At 44.6% G+C, this 21,675-nt stretch overlaps 1 protein-coding gene across 2 annotated transcripts in view; it reads left to right on the top strand.

Moving 5' to 3' along the window:
- The window catches only part of FAM107A (family with sequence similarity 107 member A), a 308,168-nt gene that overhangs the window by 156,097 nt on the left and 130,396 nt on the right, over positions 1-21,675 (top strand). The window contains exon 1 of one of the 2 annotated variants that reach the window (XM_082265994.1): positions 7,348-7,665. The exons of the other annotated variant lie outside the window; for it this stretch is intronic. Within the exon in view, the coding sequence (XP_082122120.1) occupies positions 7,584-7,665 (82 nt within the window). The 5' untranslated portion in view covers positions 7,348-7,583. Of the gene's footprint in view, positions 1-7,347; positions 7,666-21,675 lie in introns of those variants that run through there. 2 annotated transcript variants of the gene reach the window in all.

The following is a 21,675-nucleotide window of genomic DNA, read 5'->3' as shown; positions in this document are numbered from 1 at the left end:
ACAGCATTGCCCCCAATTGCAAAGCGCCAGCCACAACATTGCCCCCAATTGCAGAGCGCCAGCCACAACATTGCCCCAAATTGCAGAGTGCCAGCCACAGCATTGCCCCCAATTGCAGAGTGCCAGCCACAGCATTGCCCCCAATTGCAGAGTGCCAGCCACAGCATTGCCCCCAATTGCAGAGTGCCAGCCACAGCATTGCCCCCAATTGCAGAGCGCCAGCCACAGCATTGCCCCCAATTGCAGAGCGCCAGCCACAACATTGCCCCCAATTGCAGAGCGCCAGCCACAACATTGCCCCCAATTTCAGAGTGCCAGCCACAGCATTGCCCCAAATTGCAGAGCGCCAGCCAGAGTATTGCCCCCAATTGCAGAGCGCCAGCCACAGCATTGCCCCCAATTGCAGAGCGCCAGCCACAGCATTGCCCCCAATTGCAGAGCGCCAGCCACAGCATTGCCCCCAATTGCAGAGCGCCAGCCACAGCATTGCCCCCAATTGCAGAGCGCCAGCCACAGCATTGCCCCCAATTGCAGAGCGCCAGCCACAGCATTGCCCCAAATTGCAGAGCGCCAGCCAGAGTATTGCCCCCAATTGCAGAGCGCCAGCCACAGCATTGCCCCCAATTGCAGAGCGCCAGCCACAGCATTGCCCCCAATTGCAGAGTGCCAGCCACAGCATTGCCCCCAATTGCAGAGTGCCAGCCACAACATTGCCCCCAATTGCAGAGCGCCAGCCACAACATTGCCCCCAATTGCAGAGTGCCAGCGATCCCCCCCCCCCGCGAGACCCATGCACTTACCTCATGGACGGTCTCGCAGTCGGCTCCCCGCGTCTCCGAGTCCTCCCGCGGCGCCTCCTCGTCCAATGGCACGGTGTTTGCCTTTCGGCCAATCAGGAAGCGGGAGGACCCGCTCCCTGATTGGCCAGGAGGAGGATCATGTGACAATAGCTAATTCTCATTCGCTATTGTCACAGAATGGGCGGGGAGGAGCGCACTGCTCCGCCCCCCGGCCACCACGTCTGTCCGAGCGCGGGACATTCAATTGTCCTGCGCTAACTTGCAGAAAGTTAGCAACCGGTTCTATGGAACCGGTGCGAACCGGCTGAATCCCACCACTGTGTGGGGGCCATTCAATGGTATCAATTCCTTCATCCTCCGGGAACTCGCTGCATATTCTCGCCACAGAAGGCTGGGCATTGTCATGCACCACGAGGAACCCAGTATCCACTGCACCAGCATAGGGTCTTAACACGAGTCCAAGGATTTCATCCCAGTACCTAATGGCAGTCAGAGTACCATTTTCTAGCCTGTAGAGGTCCGTGCGTCCCTCCATGGATATGCTTTCCCAGACCATCACTGACTCACCACCAAACCGGTCATGCTGAATGATGTTACAGGCAGCATAACGTTCTCCACGGCCTCTTCAGACCCTTTCACGTCTATCACATGTGCTCAGGGTGAACCTGCTCTCATCTGTGAAAAGCACAGGGTATCAGTGGCAGACGTGACAATTCTGGTGTTCAATGGCAAATGCCAATTGAGCTCCACGGTGCCGGACAGTGAGCACAGGGCCCACTAGAGGACTTCGGGCCCTCAAGCCACCCTCCTGAAGTCTGTTTCTGTTTGTTTGGTCAGAGACATTCACACCAGTGGCGTGCTGTAGGTAATTTTTTAGGGCTCTGGCAGTGCTCATCCTGTTCCTCCTTGTACAAAGGAGTAGATACCGGTCCTGCTGATGGGTTAAGGACCTTCTACGGCCATGTCCAGCTCTTCTAGAGTAACTCCCTGTCTCCTGGAATCTCCTCCATGCTCTTTAGACTGTGCTGGGAGACACAGCAAACCTTCTGCCAATATTGACAAGTACTGATTTGCCATCCTGGAGGAGTTGGACTGCCAGTGCAACCTCTATAGGGTCCAGGTAATGCCTCATGCTACCAATAGTGACACTGACCCTAGCCAAATGCAAAACTAGTGAAAAACAGTCAGAAAAGATGAGTAAAGAAAACAATGTCAGTGGCCTCCACCTGTAAAACCGTTCTGTTTTGGAGGTCACTTCATTGTTGACCATCAAATATTTAATTAACACCAAAGCAGCTGAAACTGATTAAACACCCCCTCTGCTACTTAACTGACCAGATCAATATCACCGGCGTTTAATTGACTTAATGCTATACTCTGATTAAAAAGAGTCTCTTTAATTTTTTTCAGCAGTGTAGAAAAAAGGAATCTGCAACAAAGCTTGGTAAAGTCAGCACAATGTACATTGATTAGCCAGAGGGGATTGTTTTGTTTCTCAGCAAAAGTGAAGTTACAGTTTAAAGTGTTACTAAACCCAGGAGCCTGCATGCACTATATCTGGTCTCCCATAATACACATAACATAGAAATTCAATTATTTTAGTAAATTTGAAATGCTAAATACATTTTCTCATCAGCAGTATATAGCAGTTTTGCAACATCTATCAGTGTCCGGCCGAGCACTGGTTAAAGCTTGTGGGAGGAGTTTTCTTTCTCTTCTTACTGTCCTATGAGGCTGCAGGACCCCTGACCCTCTATCTGGACAGTTGTGATTGGCTCTGTGCCGATCACATGCACTCTCCCAAGAAAAAAAACTCTAGCAGCACAAACCAAACTGAGCATGTGCAGAGAGGGACTCCAAGGCCTTGTACTATAAGCAGGATTGGGGACAAAAAGAGAAGACAGGAATCGGGATCAAACAGCCCTTTTACACAATGCTGAGGATTAACCCCTTAGGTTCCACAGTGAGTATAACAATCATGCTTTACTGGATATACAGACTGATTTTACAGTTGTGGGTTTAGTAATACTTTAAACTGACCATAAGCCTGAATTTCAATCAGACACCCCTTAGGCAGGTTTTAAAGTGGGAGTAAACTTCCTTGGGTCATTTTTACTTATAGGTAAGTGTATAATAAGGCTTACCTATAGGTACAGTAAATACCTCCTAAACATGCACCGTTTAGGAGACATTTACTTTGGATGCAGCCAGTGACGTTACTGACACATGCATTCTGAAGGAACCCTAAACAGTGACGTCATCGCCAGCTTGGACATTCATAAACCCCCGAAATCTGGGAACCTGGAAGGAAGACAGGGTGAACATGGAAGTGCCTTTAGCGACGACAGCGGGCCACTGGAGGGCTTCGTTTTTAGGTAAGTCTCTTATAATGTGCTAGTATGCGATGCACACTGCCTGGTGCCCATTTTTTTTTTTTATGGATGCGGTTTACTACCACTTTAACCACTTGCCAACCGCCGCACGACTATTTACTGTGGCAGTCAGCCCCCTACAGGCAAAGCGACGTAGGCCTACGTCGCTCGCCCACGAGCCTATAGAGGGCGAGCATGCGCCGCTGGCGGCGCACTCCCGCATTCGCTCGTTCCCAGCCTAGCCAGCGCGTGTGACCGGCAGCTCTGATGGCCGCCGGCCACTCGCAATCTCCCGCAGGAGAGGGAGAAAGACAGATGGCTGATGTAAACACAGCCGTCTGTCATTCTCACTGAAGAAATCACAGAGGCCATGCGATCCTGCTATATAGGATCGCATGTCTCTCAGGTTACTTCACTAGCCACGCCCTCTAACAGTTAGAATCACGCCCCTAGGGACACACTTAACCCCTTGATCACCAATAAGGTTAACCCCTTCCCTGCCAGTGTCATTTTTACAGTAACAGTGCATATTTATAGCACTGATTACTGTAGTAATGTCACTGGTACCCCTAAAAGTGTCAAAAATGTCAGTCAGGGGTCCGATCTGTCCGCCACATTGTCGTAATCCCACAAAAGAAATCGCAGATCGCCGCCATTACTAGTTAAAAAAAAAAAACTGTTTTGTATGTACTCTTTCGTCTCTGAGCATGCCTAGTCTTGCTCTTACGATTTTTCTCGGACGAAAACTGTACTAATTAAACAAAAATCGGACGTTGTGTTGACGTACGATACAAAATTTTATGGCCTGCACATCCAGCTTTTGTAGTCCGAAAATTCGTAATTGGCTGTCAAAAGCACTATACTAACAATCCGAAAATCGGCAGATCGTTCGACGGACAAAATTTTACTTACAATTTTCGTATCGTGTGTACGGGCCAAAAAAAAACCGCCTGAAAACGATATGCTCAGGTGTGAATGGAGCCGGCTCCATTCACACCTGAGCGTATGGTTTTCAGGCGTTTTTTGGGGTTTTTTTCAGGCGTTTTTTGCAGGTGTTTGAGGGCAGTCATTGACCTCTAACAAAAACGCTGGTAATCTGCCAAAAAAGAAGCTCATGTACTTCTTTGAGCTTCAGGCGACAAAAAGCTCAGATGTGAACAGAGGCCATTGAAATGAATGTGATTTTGCTTGTTGGGCATTTTGAGACTTCAGAGATGAGCGTTTTACTTTTTTTTTTTTTCCATAAATGTTTTTATTGAATAATTAAGAAAAAGTGCATTTTAGTGTTTTACAAGCTGAAATGTGCTCAGGTGTGAACAGGGCTTTAGGCTAAGTTCACATGTAGGCATTTTGGGGCGTTTTTCCGCTCTTAGGCCCCATTCACACCTGAGCGATTTTCTGCTTGAAGCTCGAAGCTACAAAACGCTGGAGGAGAAATAATCAATGATTCTCTATGGAGATGGTTCACATCTCCACTCCAAGTCGCCTGAAGCCTAAGCATGAAGCTCAAAAAAGTTCTGGAACTTTTCTTGTAGCTCAAATCGGGCAGAGTTGGGCATATTTGGAGCGTTTTTACTTCCATAGAAGAACATTGAAACGCGCGATTTGCGCGTTTTTGCGCGTTCTGTCGTGCAACTTGGTGCTTTTTTGCACAAATGAAAAGTTACCTCCCAAAAGGAAATGACAACATTTTTAGCAGGAAGTCCCAAAGCAGCCATATCACACCTGGAAAAATGGAGGATTTAACCCTGTTTGACCCGGAGTCATTCATACGCATGGTCAAGGAGCACCCTTGCGTATACGGCAAGAAGGACTCAAATTACAAAAGCAGGGCCAAGAAGAGGAGGTCCTGGGACGTTATTGGCCAGCAGCTTTTCACACACTGCAATGCTTTTGATGCAAATGTGAAAGATGACAAAAAAAAGTTTAGCAATCATTCTGCATATGTTTAGAAATGTCACTGCATGGTATTTTATCTGATTGCATGTTTGGACTGAGTTAGCTTGCAGGCTGCTTTTATTAATCTTTGTACCCCATACAGCTCACCCTGACAGGCCCCTATAGGTAAATATAGCAAATATTCTCCTAACCACTTCCAGACCAAGCCCATTTCTGACACATGTTGTTTACAAGTTTAAATCAATATTTTTAGCTAGAAAATTACTTAGAACCCCCAAACATTATATATGTATTTTTTTTTTAGAAAAGACTCTGGAAAATGTAATGGCGGTCGTTGCAATATTTTTTGTAACACGGTATTTGCGCAGCGGTCTTTCAAATGCCATTTTTTTTTTAAAAATACATTTCGCCGCGTTTAAAAAATACTAAACAGTAAAGTAAAGCCCCGTACACACGTACCGATGGTCGGCTTACAAATGTTCCTCTTTTCTCCCCGGGATGTCGGTGTCTGCTGAAAAGTGCAAAGACAGCACAAGGACAGCACAAGAATTTTGTCCGCCGACTGCAGAAGTGATGTCATGTAATGGTTAACTTTCCCTGTGTTTTCTATTTTCTGAGCATGCCCAGTCTTGCAAATCTGCGGTCTGTCGGCCGAATTGTGTACTGACAGGCGAACAATCGTCCGTTCTGGTGTCGGCATACAAATATTTTCATGTTTGCACGAAAGACTTTTGTCCGCGGATTGTGCGCAGACATCTGTCGGAGGCACCATACTAACACGCGTACAATCGGCAGATCCTTCGTCCACCGACGTTTGTATGCCGACGATCGGTACGTGTGTACGGGCCTTTAGCCCCATATTTTTGTATATTATGAAAGATGATGTTATCCCGCCGAGTAAATAGATACCTAACATGTTACAGTTTAAAATTGCGCACACCAATGGAATGGCGACAAACTACGGTACTTAAATTCACCCAGGAAGCAGATGAAAAAATATTAAAACATAGCAACAAATGATGTAACAGATGATAATTTTTCCTATTGGCTAATAAAAAAATGCCAAAGCTCAAAAACGCCCAATACAAACGTGCAAAAACGCGGTAAAAAATCGATGTAAAATGGCAGTAAAAATGTGCGAAAACGCTACGCTCAAGTGTGAATGCAGCCTAAGGATCAGCGCAAAAAAATGCCCAACAAGACAAATCCTATTCATTTCAATGACCCCTGTTCACATCTGAGCGTTCCGACACCTTGAGCAAAACGCTCCAAAAAGTACATGAGCTTCTTTTTTGGGCAGATTACAGGCGTTTTTTGCCTCTAAGGCTACGTTCACATGTGAGCGTAGGGATCGTGGGCAGAATCACTGCGATTCTGCCCGCGATCCGGAAATCATTGCAAATTGCGGGACGCATGTGCGTTGCCCGTGATTTGCAATAGCACCCCAATAGCACCCCAAACACTGTGCAATGTTGCCGTGATTTCCGCCTGCTGAATTGCGGTAACATCGCGCAATCAACGCATGACGCCCCAAAGAAGCTCTTGTACCTTTTTTGGGCGTCATGCGTTGTTTGCGCAATGTTACCGCGATTCGGCAGGCAGAAATCACGGCAACATCGCACAGTGTGTGGGGTGCTATTGCAAATCACGGGCAACGCACATGCGTCCCGCGATTTGCAATGATTTCTGGATCGCGGGCAGAATCGCGGTGATTCTGCCCGCGATCGCTACGCTCACATGTGAACATAGCCAAAGACTTAATATAGAGCGTTTTACAGGCGTTTTATTTGTTAAACACTTGTAAAAACGCCTATCAAAACGCCTGGAAACCGCCTGAAAAACACCTATAAAATAGCAACGCATAGATATGAACGTAGCCATAGGCTTCAAGGGGTTAAAAAAAAACACATGAAGCTCAACACCCAAAAAGGTAGATGAGCTACTTTGGCGAGTTTCACCTTAATAGGCTGCCCCATACGTGTTACGTGAAAATGCGCACAATGTTGCGCGTGTGCAAAACACTAGGTGTGAATGGGGCCTCTGGGTTTTAAAAGGGTTGAGAAAGGCTTCCCTAGAATGCAACAGCCAAGTGCTAAGGAGAGCAACGGTCTGCAGGCTTGTGATATGAATGTGTAGAAAGTAGCAGCAGAGATTGTGGAGAAGGGGGCGATGATCTGCACACTGAGTGGGTGCAGAATTGTCATGCAGCGTGCGTCTTTAGAAAGTGTAAGCAGAGACCTGGAAAGGTGCAATGCTCTGCACATTGTGTGGGCTCCTAATTCTGTAATATTGCAGAGTCCCGGAGAAATGGTTTTGTTGGAGCTGAATGCTGTCAGCAGGGGAGGACTTCGCTATACAGTAGCACAGTCATGTGACTCGTCGCTCTCACAGAAAAGATCTTGCACAAGTGAGAGCTTTGCAGTTCCATATCAATGACCGAGCACAGGCTGCAGGGCTGGAGGCAAGGCAGAGCGAGCACTCCATAGATCACCAATACAGGGGGTGCACAACCATGTCTCAGAAGTGGTTCGATCGGGTTAGGGTACCGGAATCCACAGGGACGGGGATGCACAGAGCTATGCTGGTCAAGTCCGGTAAGCGAATGTTTATGTTCATCTTATAACCTGAAATACATTCGCTGGTGGGAAGGAGAATCCTCAGAATGTGCCATCCTGCCACACACATTACAATCCTTCATATTTTCTATTCTGATCGTTCATTCATTCCTTGCTGCTCCGACACGTGTGTGTGTGTGTGTGTGTGTGTGTGTGTGTGTGTGTGTGTGTGTGTGTGTGTGTGGGGCTTGTCTTTTTTTTGTGATTAGATTGCCGTAAAAATCGATTACTTTTCGCTCTGTCGAGGAAAGACACGTGCACCTTGCAAGGATCATAAACTAAAAAAGATTTCTAAGAGAACACAAACACGTTACAATTGCATCAGATCAGAAAATAAATCTTCTGCCTTCTGCGTTTATTCTTGATCTGATTGGACAATTGTGATCACTTCTGATTGAACGCACCGCCACAGTCACCGCAACCGTCAAAGGAGAAAATGGATAAATTAAAAATAAGAAATACGTTGTGTGTATAATGAGTGCGGGCATCTGTACGTGTGATCCAGACCGGTCCTCCTGCTGCACAATATCTAGGAAGGTTCAGCGGTCAGCCAACGTACTGACCGTCCACAGCTGCTATTATCCAGCAGGATAGGGAATGACAGCAACTGTGCAGGCGGTGCTGAGAGTAATTATATTCTTCAAAGAGCTATAAACCATGGCAGATTAAAAGATCTGTACCTACTGGAGTCATATCAAGTCAAGAGATTTATTTTGATTGGTTGCTTTGGGTTGCTATCATAATAATTATTACTATTCTTATTACTCTTTAAATATAGTATTATTATTATTGCTTTTATATTTAGTATTAGAGCTCTTTACATATAGTATTAGTATTATTATTCTGTATTATTATTATTTGTATTGATATTGCTCTTTACATTTAGTATTAGAATTATTATTTTGTATTATTATTATTATTATTATTATTTTTATTGATATTGCCCTTTACATATAGTATTAGTATTATTATTTTGTATTATTATTATTATTATTTTGTATTATTATTGCTCTTTACATATAGTATTAGTATTATTATTATTTTTATTGTTATTGCTCTTTACATATAGTATTAGTATTATTATTTTGTATTATTATTATTATTGTTATTGCCCTTTACATATAGTATTAGTATTATTATTTTATATTATTTTTATTGTTATTGCTCTTTACATATAGTATTAGTATTATTATTTTGTATTATTTTTATTGTTATTGCCCTTTACATATAGTATTAGTATTATTATTTTGTATTATTATTATTTTTATTGTTATTGCTCTTTACATATAGTATTAGTATTATTATTTTGTATTATTATTATTATTTTTATTGTTATTGCCCTTTACATATAGTATTAGTATTATTATTTTTATTGTTATTTCTCTTTACATATAGTGTTATTATTATTTTGTATTATTATTGTTATTGCCTTTTACATATAGTATTAGTATTATTATTTTGTATTATCATTATTTTTATTGTTATTGCTCTTTACATATAGTATTAGTATTATTATTTTGTATTATTATTATTATTATTATTGCCCTTTATATATATTATTATTATTTTTAATGTTATTTCTCTTTACATATAGTATTATTATTATTTTGTATTATTATTGTTATTGCCCTTTATAATATAGTGTTAGTATTATTATTTTTTTTTATTTTTTTTATTGTTATTGCTCTTTACATATAGTATCAGTATTATTTTAGCTCTTCAAAAATAGTATTATTATCCCTTTTTACAAATAGTATTTATTTTTTTTACTTTTTTACATATAGTGATATTATCACTTTTCTTCTTCTTTTTCTTCTTCTTCTTCTTCTTCTTATTACATACAGTATTATTATTACTAATATTATTATTATTACTCTTTACATATAGTAATATCACTAGACCTATTCTTCTTCTTCTTATTACATATAGTATTTTTATTATACTATTAATATTATTACTTTTTACATATAGGATTAATTAATATGATTATTATTAATATTACTCTTTACACTGCCTTACTAAAAAGCCCTGCTGATAGCTATTACTCCTCATAAACTGTCACAGCTTTATGTACTGGGAATGGCTTTTACTTTTTATAGTTCCATATAGGGCTCATGCGCACGGACGTAACGGAGAACTGAAATGAATGCAGGTTCATGCTGGCAGATAAAAAAGCTCATGTAAAGTTCTAACGTTTACATACTATTGCGGTTTATGTCCATATGAAATAACGTCTGTAAAATTCTTCTTCCTTTCCTCCAGCTCCCCTCCAATCCTAGAATTGTCTGTGTAATAATTGTTAAAGAAAAAAAATGAACACGTGATGCATGAATCGCATAAAATGTTTATATGTGTAACTCATAAAATACGTTCAAATCCGTATCATAAAGACAGAATTTTTTACTTTTGGTTTGTTGTCCTGAACTTAGCAGAAGAGTCCTGAGCACAAGGCTGCTGTGTGAATGTGGCCATGCGATACAATGGTGCTGCGTTTAGAGCTCTATAACATTATACACAGTACAGATCTGATCGCAGTGTTTTATATGGCCGTGTGCGTTAGCCCTGAGGGTGAAACATATAAAAGAGCCTGCACAGTGTCTGCCATAACGTGGTATTGAATGAAAGTTGTCACTGCAAGTATGATGCTGCTTAAAGCTAAACTCAGGCCAGCCTTTAAAAATAACTTTTGTACACCCCCCTCCCCCTCCGGAATATATAAAAAGGAGAAGTTTAGGGTATTTACAAAAACAAACATCTATACTCCTATACTCATCACTATGCTGAAGCATTGGACTGATGCAGCAGCTGTCCCCAGTCGGCTCCAAAACCGGAGAACTGAGTTTAGTTCTGTCTTCTCAAAGCAGAGAGCGGTGACTATTAGTCACCGCTCTCCATTCTGCCCCTCCAAGTCTCACTATTGCGCTGTGCTGGACAGGGGGGCGGGAGCGGCTAGCTCAGGCTCTTAGCTGGAGACAGCTGTCAATCAGACAGCTTGGTGTATCTTGACAATATGGTCGGGATCCTGTCAGATCTTGGAGAAGCTCTGTAATGTCAGCTGACGGAAGGCTTTAGGCTGCTATGTGCTGACTCTGGGTCACAGGAGAGCAAAAGTAAGTGCACTCCTGTGATCGAGAAGAGAAGTATGGCCAAGAAAGCATTTTAAGGGTCTAATGCTTGTTTAGTTTATGAAGGGTGTAAAGCAGAGAAATACCTAATTTCTGGCTCCTGCAGGATCTGAGATAAATGAGCTGGTCCTCTTCTGCAGTCATGTGACCACCTGATCGCTGGTGTCATCACAGACAATGCAGGGCCAGTGGTATTGCATTGTACATGACAGCATCAGCTTCCCTTCTCTTCAAGTTTTAAGTGTTACTAAACCCACAACAGTGAAATCAGTGTGTATATGCAGTAAAGCATGCTTGTTATACTCACTGTGGAACCTAAAGCCTACTACATGGGCCGAATATCAGGCAGCATTGGCCGGCTCAATAGAAACCAGCTGACATTCGGCCCGTGTGTACGGCAGCTGATCTGTTCTGCCGGCTTCTGTTGAAGGGACATTACCAAAAAAGGTCTGCCAATCAGCATCTGATCAGTGATCTCAGCCAATGGCTGAGAGCGCTGACCAGTGTGTTCTGGCCACTCCCCTGTCAGAACACAATAGCTCAGCGGGGGAGATCGCTGTACTAACGTCGGACAGTGGCTCCTTCTGAGCTCTTCAGTTTTATTTCAATCAGCCCACTGGGTTGAACGAAAAAAAAAACTGAATAGTGTGTACTAGGCTTTAGGGGTTAATCCTTTGCATTGTGTAAAAAGGCTGTTTGATCCCGTCTTCTCTGATCCTCCCCTTCTTCCATAGTCCACAATCCATCTCCTGATAGTACAGAGCCTAGGAGGCACTCTGAACATGCTCAATTTGGTGTGTATTGCTAGAGTTTTTTTGTTTTATTGGGGGGGGGAGGGGGCTACATGTGATCAGCACAGGGCCAATCAGCTCTGTCCAGAAAGAGGGCCAGGGGTCATGCAGCCTCATAGGACCGTCAGAGCAGAATTAATACTCTTCCTACAAGCTTTAACCAGACCCTGATAGAAGTCACAAGACTGCTATATACTGCTGATGAGAAAAGGTATTTAGCAGGTTACATTTACTAAAATGATTGCATTTCCATGTTCTGTGTACTGTGGGGAAACCAGATATAGTAAATGCAGGCTCCTGGGTTTAGGACCCTCCCTACCCTCTTGTCTTGAAGCTAAAGGTTCAGCTTTAATGTATGCCTGGAATGAGACAAATCCCGTCACCTTCTGAATAAGTCAGGTATCATGCCATAGTTGCTAACATTTAAAAACAATTTCCAGGGACACTTTGCTGCACAGCTATCAATTACCACACCCACTCCCCTGAAGCTCCACCCACTCTGCACAATTAATCTCGCCTACTTATCAGATTATAGAGTCTACTCAATATAGAGAGAAATACCGGAAATTAAAAAGGGAATTTTAAACTTAAGGCCACAGTAGCAAAGTTGAAATAATTCTCCCATTCAGCTGCACTACTTCTGCGTAACATTTATGGGCAGCCTGATTAACAGGCGCTTCCAGGGACAATATAAATTACCTGGGTCTGTCCCAGGAAAAAAGGGACAGTTGGCAAGTATGCCATGCTGTGTCTGCCTCCGATACGTCTACATCCCAGACATGACAGCAGTGTGCAGCAAATGAAAGTTGATTTGTTTTTATATCAAGACTTGTTCTAGGTCAGTGGCTTAAAGGCATCAGCAGGGCAGCCAGGAAAGTAGCATTTTCACAAGGAAGGTCAGCAGTGGTAGTCGTATACTTCTGTCGTGGCGGTATTAAACTTGTTGTAAGGAGAGGACACCAAAAGAATTGTGTTTTACAGTGAGAGTGCATGGTGATTGAATTGTTCTAACAATTATATTGAATTGCAGAGAGTTCTCAGAATATTCTTATTGAACAAAAGGATATTTATAGCCTGCGGTTCTAGAAAGACATTTTCACACTGTCGGTTGTTAGCATGTGTGTTTACCATGTTTGCAGTTGCCATGGCTAAATAATCCTACTTTTGTGATGGAGCTTGTCAGGGCAGGAATACGGGAACTGCCATTGCTGACTTCTTTTTGAAGGTACACATTTCAGAGCTGTCACCCTCAGCTAGCTACTTAGTGAGTTACCAAACGTGTATCCGGTGTCTCTCAATCTGACTCACCAAGTATTGAGGAAATAAGAATAATGAAAAGTTGGCAAATGCAAATCCTTTATCCATCCATCCTTCCATCCACTCATCAACCCATCCATCCATCCATTCGTCCTCCCAATCCCCTATCTACCCATCCACCCATCCTTTCATCTATCCATTTATCCACCCAATCCTATATCCATCCACCCATCCATCCATCCAATCATCCACCCAATCCTCTATCTATCCATCCACCCATCCATCCATCCAACTATTTATCTCTCCATCCATCCACCCATCCTTCCACCCATCCATTCAACTATTCATCTCTCCATCCATCCACCCATCCTTCCACCCATCCATCCAACTATTCATCTCTCCATCCATCCACCCATCCATCCAACTATTCATCTCTCCATCCATCTACCCATCCTTCCACCCATCCATCCAACTATTCATCTCTCCATCCATCCACCCATCCTTCCACCCATCCATCCAACTATTCATCTCTCCATCCATCCACCCATCCATCCAACTATTCCTCTATTAATCCATCCACCCATCCTTCCACCCATCCATCCAACTATTCATCTCTCCATCCATCCACCCATCCATCCAACTATTCATCTCTCCATCCATCCACCCATCCATCCAACTATTCCTCTATTAATCCATCCACCCATCCTTCCACCCATCCATCCAACTATTCATCTATCCATCCATCCATCCACCCATCCATCCACCCGATCATATATTCATCCATTCAATCATCCACCCAATCATCTATCCATCCATCCATTCACCTATCCATCCATCCACCCATCCTTCCATCAATCCACCTAATCATCTATCCATTCATTCACCCATCCATCCACCAAATCATATATCCATCCACCCATCCATCCACCCATCCATCCAATCATCCACCCAATCATCTATCCATCCACCCATCCTTCCACCCATTCAGCCGACTATTCATCTATCCATCCATCCACCCATCCTTCCACCCATCCATCCACCCAATCATATATCCATCCACCCATCTATTCACCTATCCATCCATCCACCCATCCTTCCACCCAATCATCTATCCATCCACCCACCCATCCTTCCACACATCCATCCACCTAATCTTCTCTCCATCCATCCATCCACCGATCCTTCCACCCAATCATCTACCCATCCATCCACCCAATCATCTACCCATCCATCCTTCCACCCATGTAAAAGAGTACGAAATGATGCATCTTTGCAAATGTTTACAAAACATGCTTTTCTTTACTTCAAGATGGGCCTCGTTCACAAGGGCGTACTAAATTGTACACCTGTGTGAAGGCTGTGTTTTGCCTGCACAGGTGTTCATGCATACCCGTGCAGGGCAGTCCCATTAATGTCAAATGGGATGCAGCGGCTGCACAGACACACCTGCTGCTCCCAATTTGACATCTGTGTGGGTGACGGTTTGGGTCCCTGAACACAGAGAGTATGAGATTGGGGATAGCAATTACACAGATGTCAAATTGGGAGCAGCAGCTGTGTCCGTGCAGCCACTGCATCCTAATTGACATGAATGGGACTGCCCACAAGTGTAGTCACAGAACATCTGTGCAGTCCCTCACATAGGTGTATATTTCAGTATGCCTGGGTGATTGAGGCCTAAATCTGCTTTTTTTTTTTTTTTTTTTTTATTAATCTGCATTTTACCTGTACCTTTATAGGACAACTTTTCCTGCTCTCCTCAATAGACACCTTTATAGAACCTCACAGATATCACAACCCAAAGATGTGATAACCTGTGATAAGATAAGTGATCTTGTAATGTGACCTCAGAATCCTTTACATACATACACATTGAGTTTACTGAAAGACATCTGGGTCAGCATGGGGCGAGGACATCACCTGTCCTCGGGGTTTCGCTGTGCTGCTTGTCTTGGCTCTAAACTGCATTTTTCCTGGTAATCTTTCCATCTCGATAGGATCAGGCGTTGTGTTTGTTCTGGTTCAGTGCTGAGGATTTGGAGCTGACAGCGCTGTGATAGCCATCCAAACATCAAGGTTGTTTGTCTGGACTAGTAAACCCTGGATGTAATCCGCGGGAATGTCATCTCTCTATAACAGACATGAAAGGTCACATACAGTAATCAGGTTTGTGCCGAGCAGTTAGAATCACCTACAGTATTTTTTAGGGATAGTAGCATCCCCAGTCCCAACTGTCTGCTGGCATTTCACAGGGGTCTTACTCTACATCACAGGTGTCAAACACAAGGCCCGCGGGCCGAATGTGTCCCCCCAGGCCATTTCATGTGGCCCTCCCACCTCTCTTGCAGTTGCTGTATCCCCTTTGTGTCAGTAGTCAGCAGCAGAGAGAACAGAACTCCTTTGCCCTGATCCTGTGCTTCTCTGTGCTGCTGTAGAAAGGCTCGTCTTTGCCCACCCAGCTTCTCAGCAGTCTGCAGCAGAGAGGAGGGCAGAACTCCTACAGATCCTGCACCTCCTCTGTGCAGCCACAATGCCACCTTGTCTCTGCATCCCCTGGTCTCAGCATTCAGCAGACTTTGTACGCAGACTCCAGCCCTCCTATGGTCCTCCTCCAGACCTTGCATTTTCTTCTTCCCAGATCCACCCGCATCTTCTTCCTGGCAGTAGCACAGGGGTGTCAAACTCCCATTTCATAGTGGGCCGCATCAGCATTATGGTTGCCCTCAAAGGGCCGGTTATATCTGTAGGATTAGATGTCCAGAGCACCCCATGTCCTGGGGGGGCAAAGAAAAGCCTTTCTACAGCTGCACAGAGGAGTGCAGGATCTGGCAAAGGAGTTATGTCCTCTCTGCTGTCGACTACAGAGACAAGGTGGGGGCAGAGACAAGGGGGGTGCCGCAGCTGCAGGAGAGGTGCGAGGGCCACATGAAATGGCCTGGGGGGCCGCATTCGGCCCGCGGGCCTTGTGTTTGACACCTGTGCAGTAGCACAAGGTAAGGGCGTGCATTGTGATGTAAGGAAGGGTGGGTGACTCTTGACTTATGATGGTGGGGGCTTTTGACATCACATGTAAGAATGTAAGGGGGCGTGGCATGCTCTGGGCATCTAATCTTACAGATATAACCGGCCCTTTGAGGGAACCATAATGCTGATGTGGCCCGCAATGAAATTGAGTTTGACACTCCTGCTCTACATGTTTCATTTTTTTCCATTTTCAATCATTTTTAATTATGTAGTAAGAGCCTACTTCTGCAACAGGAGTGAAACTTCAACCATATCATTCTCCAAAAATTATCCAGGTGCATTTATTACTTAAAGTGGTTCTAAAGCCTAAAGTGATTGTAAAGTCTCGTTTAAAAAAAAAATAAAAAATAAAAAACATGTTCTACTTACCTCCTCTGTGCAATTGGTCTTGCACAGAGCAGCCTGAATGCTCCTCCTCTTCTCAGGTCATTCTTTGCTACTCCTGGCCTTCCTTCCTATTGAGTGCCCCACAGCAAGCAGCTTGCTATGGGGGCACCCAAGCCAAGCTGTAGCTACGTGTATCCAATCAGACACAGAGCTGCCATTTGGCCCCGCCCCCCTCCCTCTCCTGATTGACTGACTGACTGACTTTGATTGACAGACGCAGGAGCCAATGGCGCCACAGCCAATCAGGAAGCAGAGTCCTGGATGGCGGAGGGACTCGTGGACATCGTTGGACAGAGATGGGGTTCTGGTAAGAATTAGGGGGGCTGAGAGAGGCTGCTGCACAGATGAGGCTTTTTATCCTATAGCATAGAATGCATTAGGATAAAAAAACCCTCCAACTTTGCAACTCCTTTACTGCCGGTTCACACTGGCGCGATGCCAGACATCCCATGTGATTCGCACTTCATTGCGGTGCGGATCACATGCCATGACTGTGCGATGCAAATTCAGCCATACAAAATGTATGGCTAAAATCGCATTTGCACCAAAATGGTGCGGGACCCTTGGCCCAATACTTTGGTTCGCATTGGATTGGTATTGCATGGGTATTCACACCTATGCGATCCGATTCCTGCATCATTTCACAGTTTGCACTGCGATCAGCGAACCACTCTGGGGGTGTCATTACCTTTACATTGACACCCTCAGCAATTCGCAGATCTCAGTGTGAACCAGTGTGCGATTCAGGTGTGATGTGGGAACTGGCACTGAATCGCATGGTTTCCCGCATCGCACCATTGTGAACTGGGACCTAAGGTTTTTCACTCTATGCATTAAAGTAAAAAACCTTCTGTGCTGCAGCTGCCCCCCAGATCCCCCCTTTTCCTTACCTGTGTCTGCTGCTGTCAATCAAATCTGGTGACACAAGAGCAGGGGGCGGGGCCGGGTCAGTGGACACAGCAGCGTGACTCGGGAGCAAGCACGTATGGCTTTCCCTGGGGGCACCCGATGAAGAGGAGGAGCCAGGAGTGCCGGTAGGGGAACCCAGAAGAGGAGGATTGAGGCTGCAAAACCATTACACAGAGCAGATTAATATAGGCATGTTTGTTATTTTTATTGAAAAAAAAACAAATCTTAAGGGCTCTTTCACACGGGCGGTCCGATCAGATCTGCCTGTCAGTTTTTTAGGCGGATCTGATCGGATCCTCCATGCAGCTCTATGGGGCAGCGGGTGTCAGCGGAGACACCTCCGCTGACACCCGCTGCCATCCGTATCCAATCCTGTGCGTGAAATCTGGACGGATGGAAACCCTATTTTTCCATCCGTTCAGTAATCGGATTGGATCTGATGAGAGCCGACAGGCGGTCCGCTCTCATCCGATCCCCCATAGAGGACAGCAGGGGCTGAGACACCTCCCTCTCCGCTCTGCAAGCGGAGACGGAGCTGTCATCCGCCGGCTCAGCGGGGATCGTGGATCGATCCCCGCTGAGCAACACGGATCCGCCTACGGAGGCGGACCGTGTGAAAGAGCCCTTAGACTCTATTCACACCTGAGCGTATTGTTTTCAGGCTTTGTTGGCTTTTTTCAGACATTTTTTAGGCGTTTTTCAGCTGTTTCTTTGGGCTTTTTTCAGGTGTTTTTTCGGGCGTTTTTCAGGCATTTTTTGCAGGTGTTTGGAGACAGGCATTGACATCTAACAAAAACGCCTGTAATCTGCCAAAAAAGAAGCTCATGTACTTTATTGAGCTTCAGGCGTTTTGCTTCAGACGACAAAACGCTCATATGTGAACAGGGGCCATTGAAATGAATGGGATTTTGCTTGTTGGGTGTTTTGAGACTTTAGAGATGAGCGTTTTTACGAGCTGAAAAACACCCAGGTGTGAACAGGGCCTTATAACCACTTGTATGCCCCATACATCTATTTTTCGTTAAATTCCTTCTTCTCATGTTTTTTTGCCTCTTTGCAACATCCCGTGTGAGCTCCCAAACCTTTCCTCTTCCCTCTCCATTTGTTTGGGATGTGCAGTGTATGTTAGATGTGGCCATGTGCACTGCTCTACAAACACTACGAATCCCATAGTTTATAGTCTATCTCAGGAGTGAGCAAGAGAGGGTGGCAATATTTCTACACAGAGTGGGATCATGGAGAAAGAACGTAGCCACCCTCTAACAGCAAGTTAGATCACAGCAGTATATAAAAAAAAAAAAATTTGGATGAGGCTGAGAGCAAAAGAAATGACTTTTCTGGATATGTGAATAGAATTTTTTTTTTTTTTTTAAGGCCTCTTGCACTCAGGAATAAAAAAATGACACATTTTGTACTGATCTGGATATTGATACATTGTTGTCTATAGAACCATGCACACAGCTGTGTAAAGATGAGTAACAGAGCGATGAAACAAATAGAAAATTGTACGTTTTGAGTGCAGTATTTGTGTATATGCGTGTTTATGCACCTATACGCATGTTTACATGTATATTTTGCAATACTAACAATAAACAAGAATTTTATGCGTGTATACTCTTAGGCCCCTTTCACACTTATGCGACGCGATTTTACCAAGATTTTTCCGCGACTTTGCCACGATTTTGAGCAATGGCTCAGGGCTATATACCTCAAAACGCATTAAAATCGTGCCAAAGTAGTGCAGGAACTACTTTGAAGTCAGTGCGACTTCAAAACGCACTGATATGAATGGGGTTCATTGAAAATAATGGAAAATGATTTGTCATGCGATTTTGCGGTCCAAAATCGCAGGACAAGTCGCACTAGTGTGAAAGGGGCCTTAAGTGCGTTTACACACTGTGTATTATTACACAGAATCTTTTTGTCAACAAGATCCCGATTATCATATAAACATCAGCAAACTCTTATGTCCATGTGCAATTAGCCTTAACCAGAGTTAAAGTTGGGCCTCTTTCACACGGTCCGCCTCCGTAGGCGGATCCGTGTTGCTCAGCGGGATCGATCCGGCGGATGCCAGCTCCGTCTCCGCTTGCAGAGCGGAGAGGGCGGTGTCTCAGCCCCCGCTGCCCTCTATGGGGGATCGGATGAGAGCGGACAGGCAAAATCCCATTCATTTCAATGGCCCTGTTCACATATGAGCGTTTTGTCGTCTGAAGCAAAACGCCTGAAGCTCAATAAAGTACATGAGCTTCTTTTTTGGAAGATTACAGGCGTTTTTGTTAGATGTCAATGCCTGCCTCCAAACACCTGCAAAAAATGCCTGAAAAACGCCTAAAAAATGCCTGAAAAAAGCCAACAAAAAGCCTAAAAACAATACGCTCAGGTGTGAATAGAGTCCAAGGGCTCTTTCACACGGTCCGCCTCCGTAGGCGGATCCGTGTTGCTCAGTGGGGATCGATCCGCGATCCCCTCTGAGCCGGCGGATGACGGCTCCGTCTCCGCTTGCAGAGCGGAGAGGGAGGTGTCTCAGCCCCCACTGCCCTCTATGGGGGATCGGATGAGAGCGGACCGCCTGTCCGCTCTCATCCGATCCGATTACTGAACGGATGGAAAAATAGGGTTTCCATCCGTCCAGATTTCACGGACCGGATCGGGGACGGATGGCAGCGGGGGTCAGCGGAGGTGTCTCCGCTGACATCCGCTGCCCCATAGAGCTGCATGGAGGATCCGATCAGATCCGCCTAAAAAACTGACAGGCGGATCTGATCGGATCGCCCGTGTGAAAGAGCCCTTATTGTAACCCTAAAAAACAAAAATATTGATCCTGTTCCCTTAAAGCATGTTACACAGCATAGTGCTTACGCTGTGTAATTTGGCCCCTTGTATAATCTAAAATACCTGTCTGATCCTGCCTGGTTCTGCCCTCTCCCTGTAAACTGACCACGGTTTATCATGGCTGCTGAACCCTGACACCGTGGTCAGTTTACGTGCCTCCGTCATCAGCAGCCCTCCTCTGTCTTCTCAACACCCCCCCCCCCCCGCCTGTCAGCTTCTATCCGCTCCCCGCCCCTCCCCTCCTGCTGCTTTCATACCTGTGTCTTATGCCTACAATCTCCTCTGTTGTAATAAATGATGTGCCCCATCATGGATGTGCCCCGCTGGATACCTTTTCATAGCGCTGCTCAGCACTCACATGACCGTCCGCCTCTCTCCTCCTCTCCTCCTCTTGGCTGACGTTAGCAGGGAATTCTTAGCCCCTCCCCCTGTAGCTGTCAGACCTGGAGAGGAGAGCGGCAGGCAGTCACGTGACCAATGCAGTCCCAATGCATAGAGTCCAATGAGTTCAGCCTAGTGCTTTGCAGTGGTGTGTGAATAAAAAAAAAAAATGACACGTTGCAGTGCAACGAGATGAATTAAATTTCATTTTTGGAACATTTCAATAAAGGTCCAAAAAAAAGAGAAAATAGGTGAGCAGTTTAAAGCATTCTAGCATTGTTATCACATTGCTTTTTAACAGAGCACACCAGTGGCTGCACAGCAATGTGTGCTGCTGGTGTGAATGAGCCATTAAGCGGGTCAATCCCTCCCTTACCTTTCTTGACAAAAGGCAGGGCTTGCATATCGTTGTCTCGCTTTTGATTTTTCAGATTTTGTTTGAAGGTAGATGCAAGAACGTAGGACAGTTTGCAATTCTTTTTATTGCAATAACAAGTCAGCTTCCTAAGAAATCCAGGGGGTCTGATAGAGTGAAGCTGGCCATACACTAGCCGAAAAATCTTTGGAACTTATTTCCGAAAAACGAAAAATCGGCCGTGAGAGCAGACGATTGTGCCATCATGTAATGACCGAATTTCGAACGATAAATCGTTCAATGGACATAAATGAATCCGTTTTTGTTCAGTTTGTCACATATGCCTAATGCAAACAGTTCGGCCGAGAAACACATTAACCTTTAAATTTATTGTTAGTTTGGCGGAATTTTCCAAATTGTTCTTTTGATTTTTCAGCTCTGAAAAGTTAAAAACGATTTTCTATTTGTGCCCATTAACTGGACGAAAAACAAACAAATGGATCAATTGACAGATTTTCAAACAATTTTTCGGCTAGTGTATGGCCAGCATGAGTCTAGTGCTGTGTATACTCTTCATTCTCAGTGGATAAATTCATAATAAAATTCATTAAAACTATACAAAAGTGATTATATTAATGTTTTAACAACCTTTTCACCCTGTATGATTTAGAATTTTACATGCGGCTAGCCATTTTTGCATTTACATATCCCGATTATGTCCTGTTTAGAGCCCATTCACATTAGCGCGACTTGTCAGGTGACTTGTCAGCCTGACAAGTCACGCTCGGTCGTGGTCCATTGATTAGCACAGGACCCATTCTAATAGGAGCGACACAAGTCGCTCCGACTTAGAAAAAGGGTCCTGTACTACTTTGGGGGCGACCTGGAGGCGACTTGCATAGACTTCCATTATGTGAAGTCGCTG

The sequence above is a fragment of the Pelophylax lessonae genome (genome assembly GCF_965119305.1).
Source record: "Pelophylax lessonae genome assembly, chromosome: 8".
NCBI classification, from domain to species: Eukaryota; Metazoa; Chordata; class Amphibia; order Anura; family Ranidae; genus Pelophylax; species Pelophylax lessonae.
The sequence above is the reverse complement of the archived record's forward strand: the minus strand, read 5'-3'. Positions and strand labels throughout refer to the sequence as shown.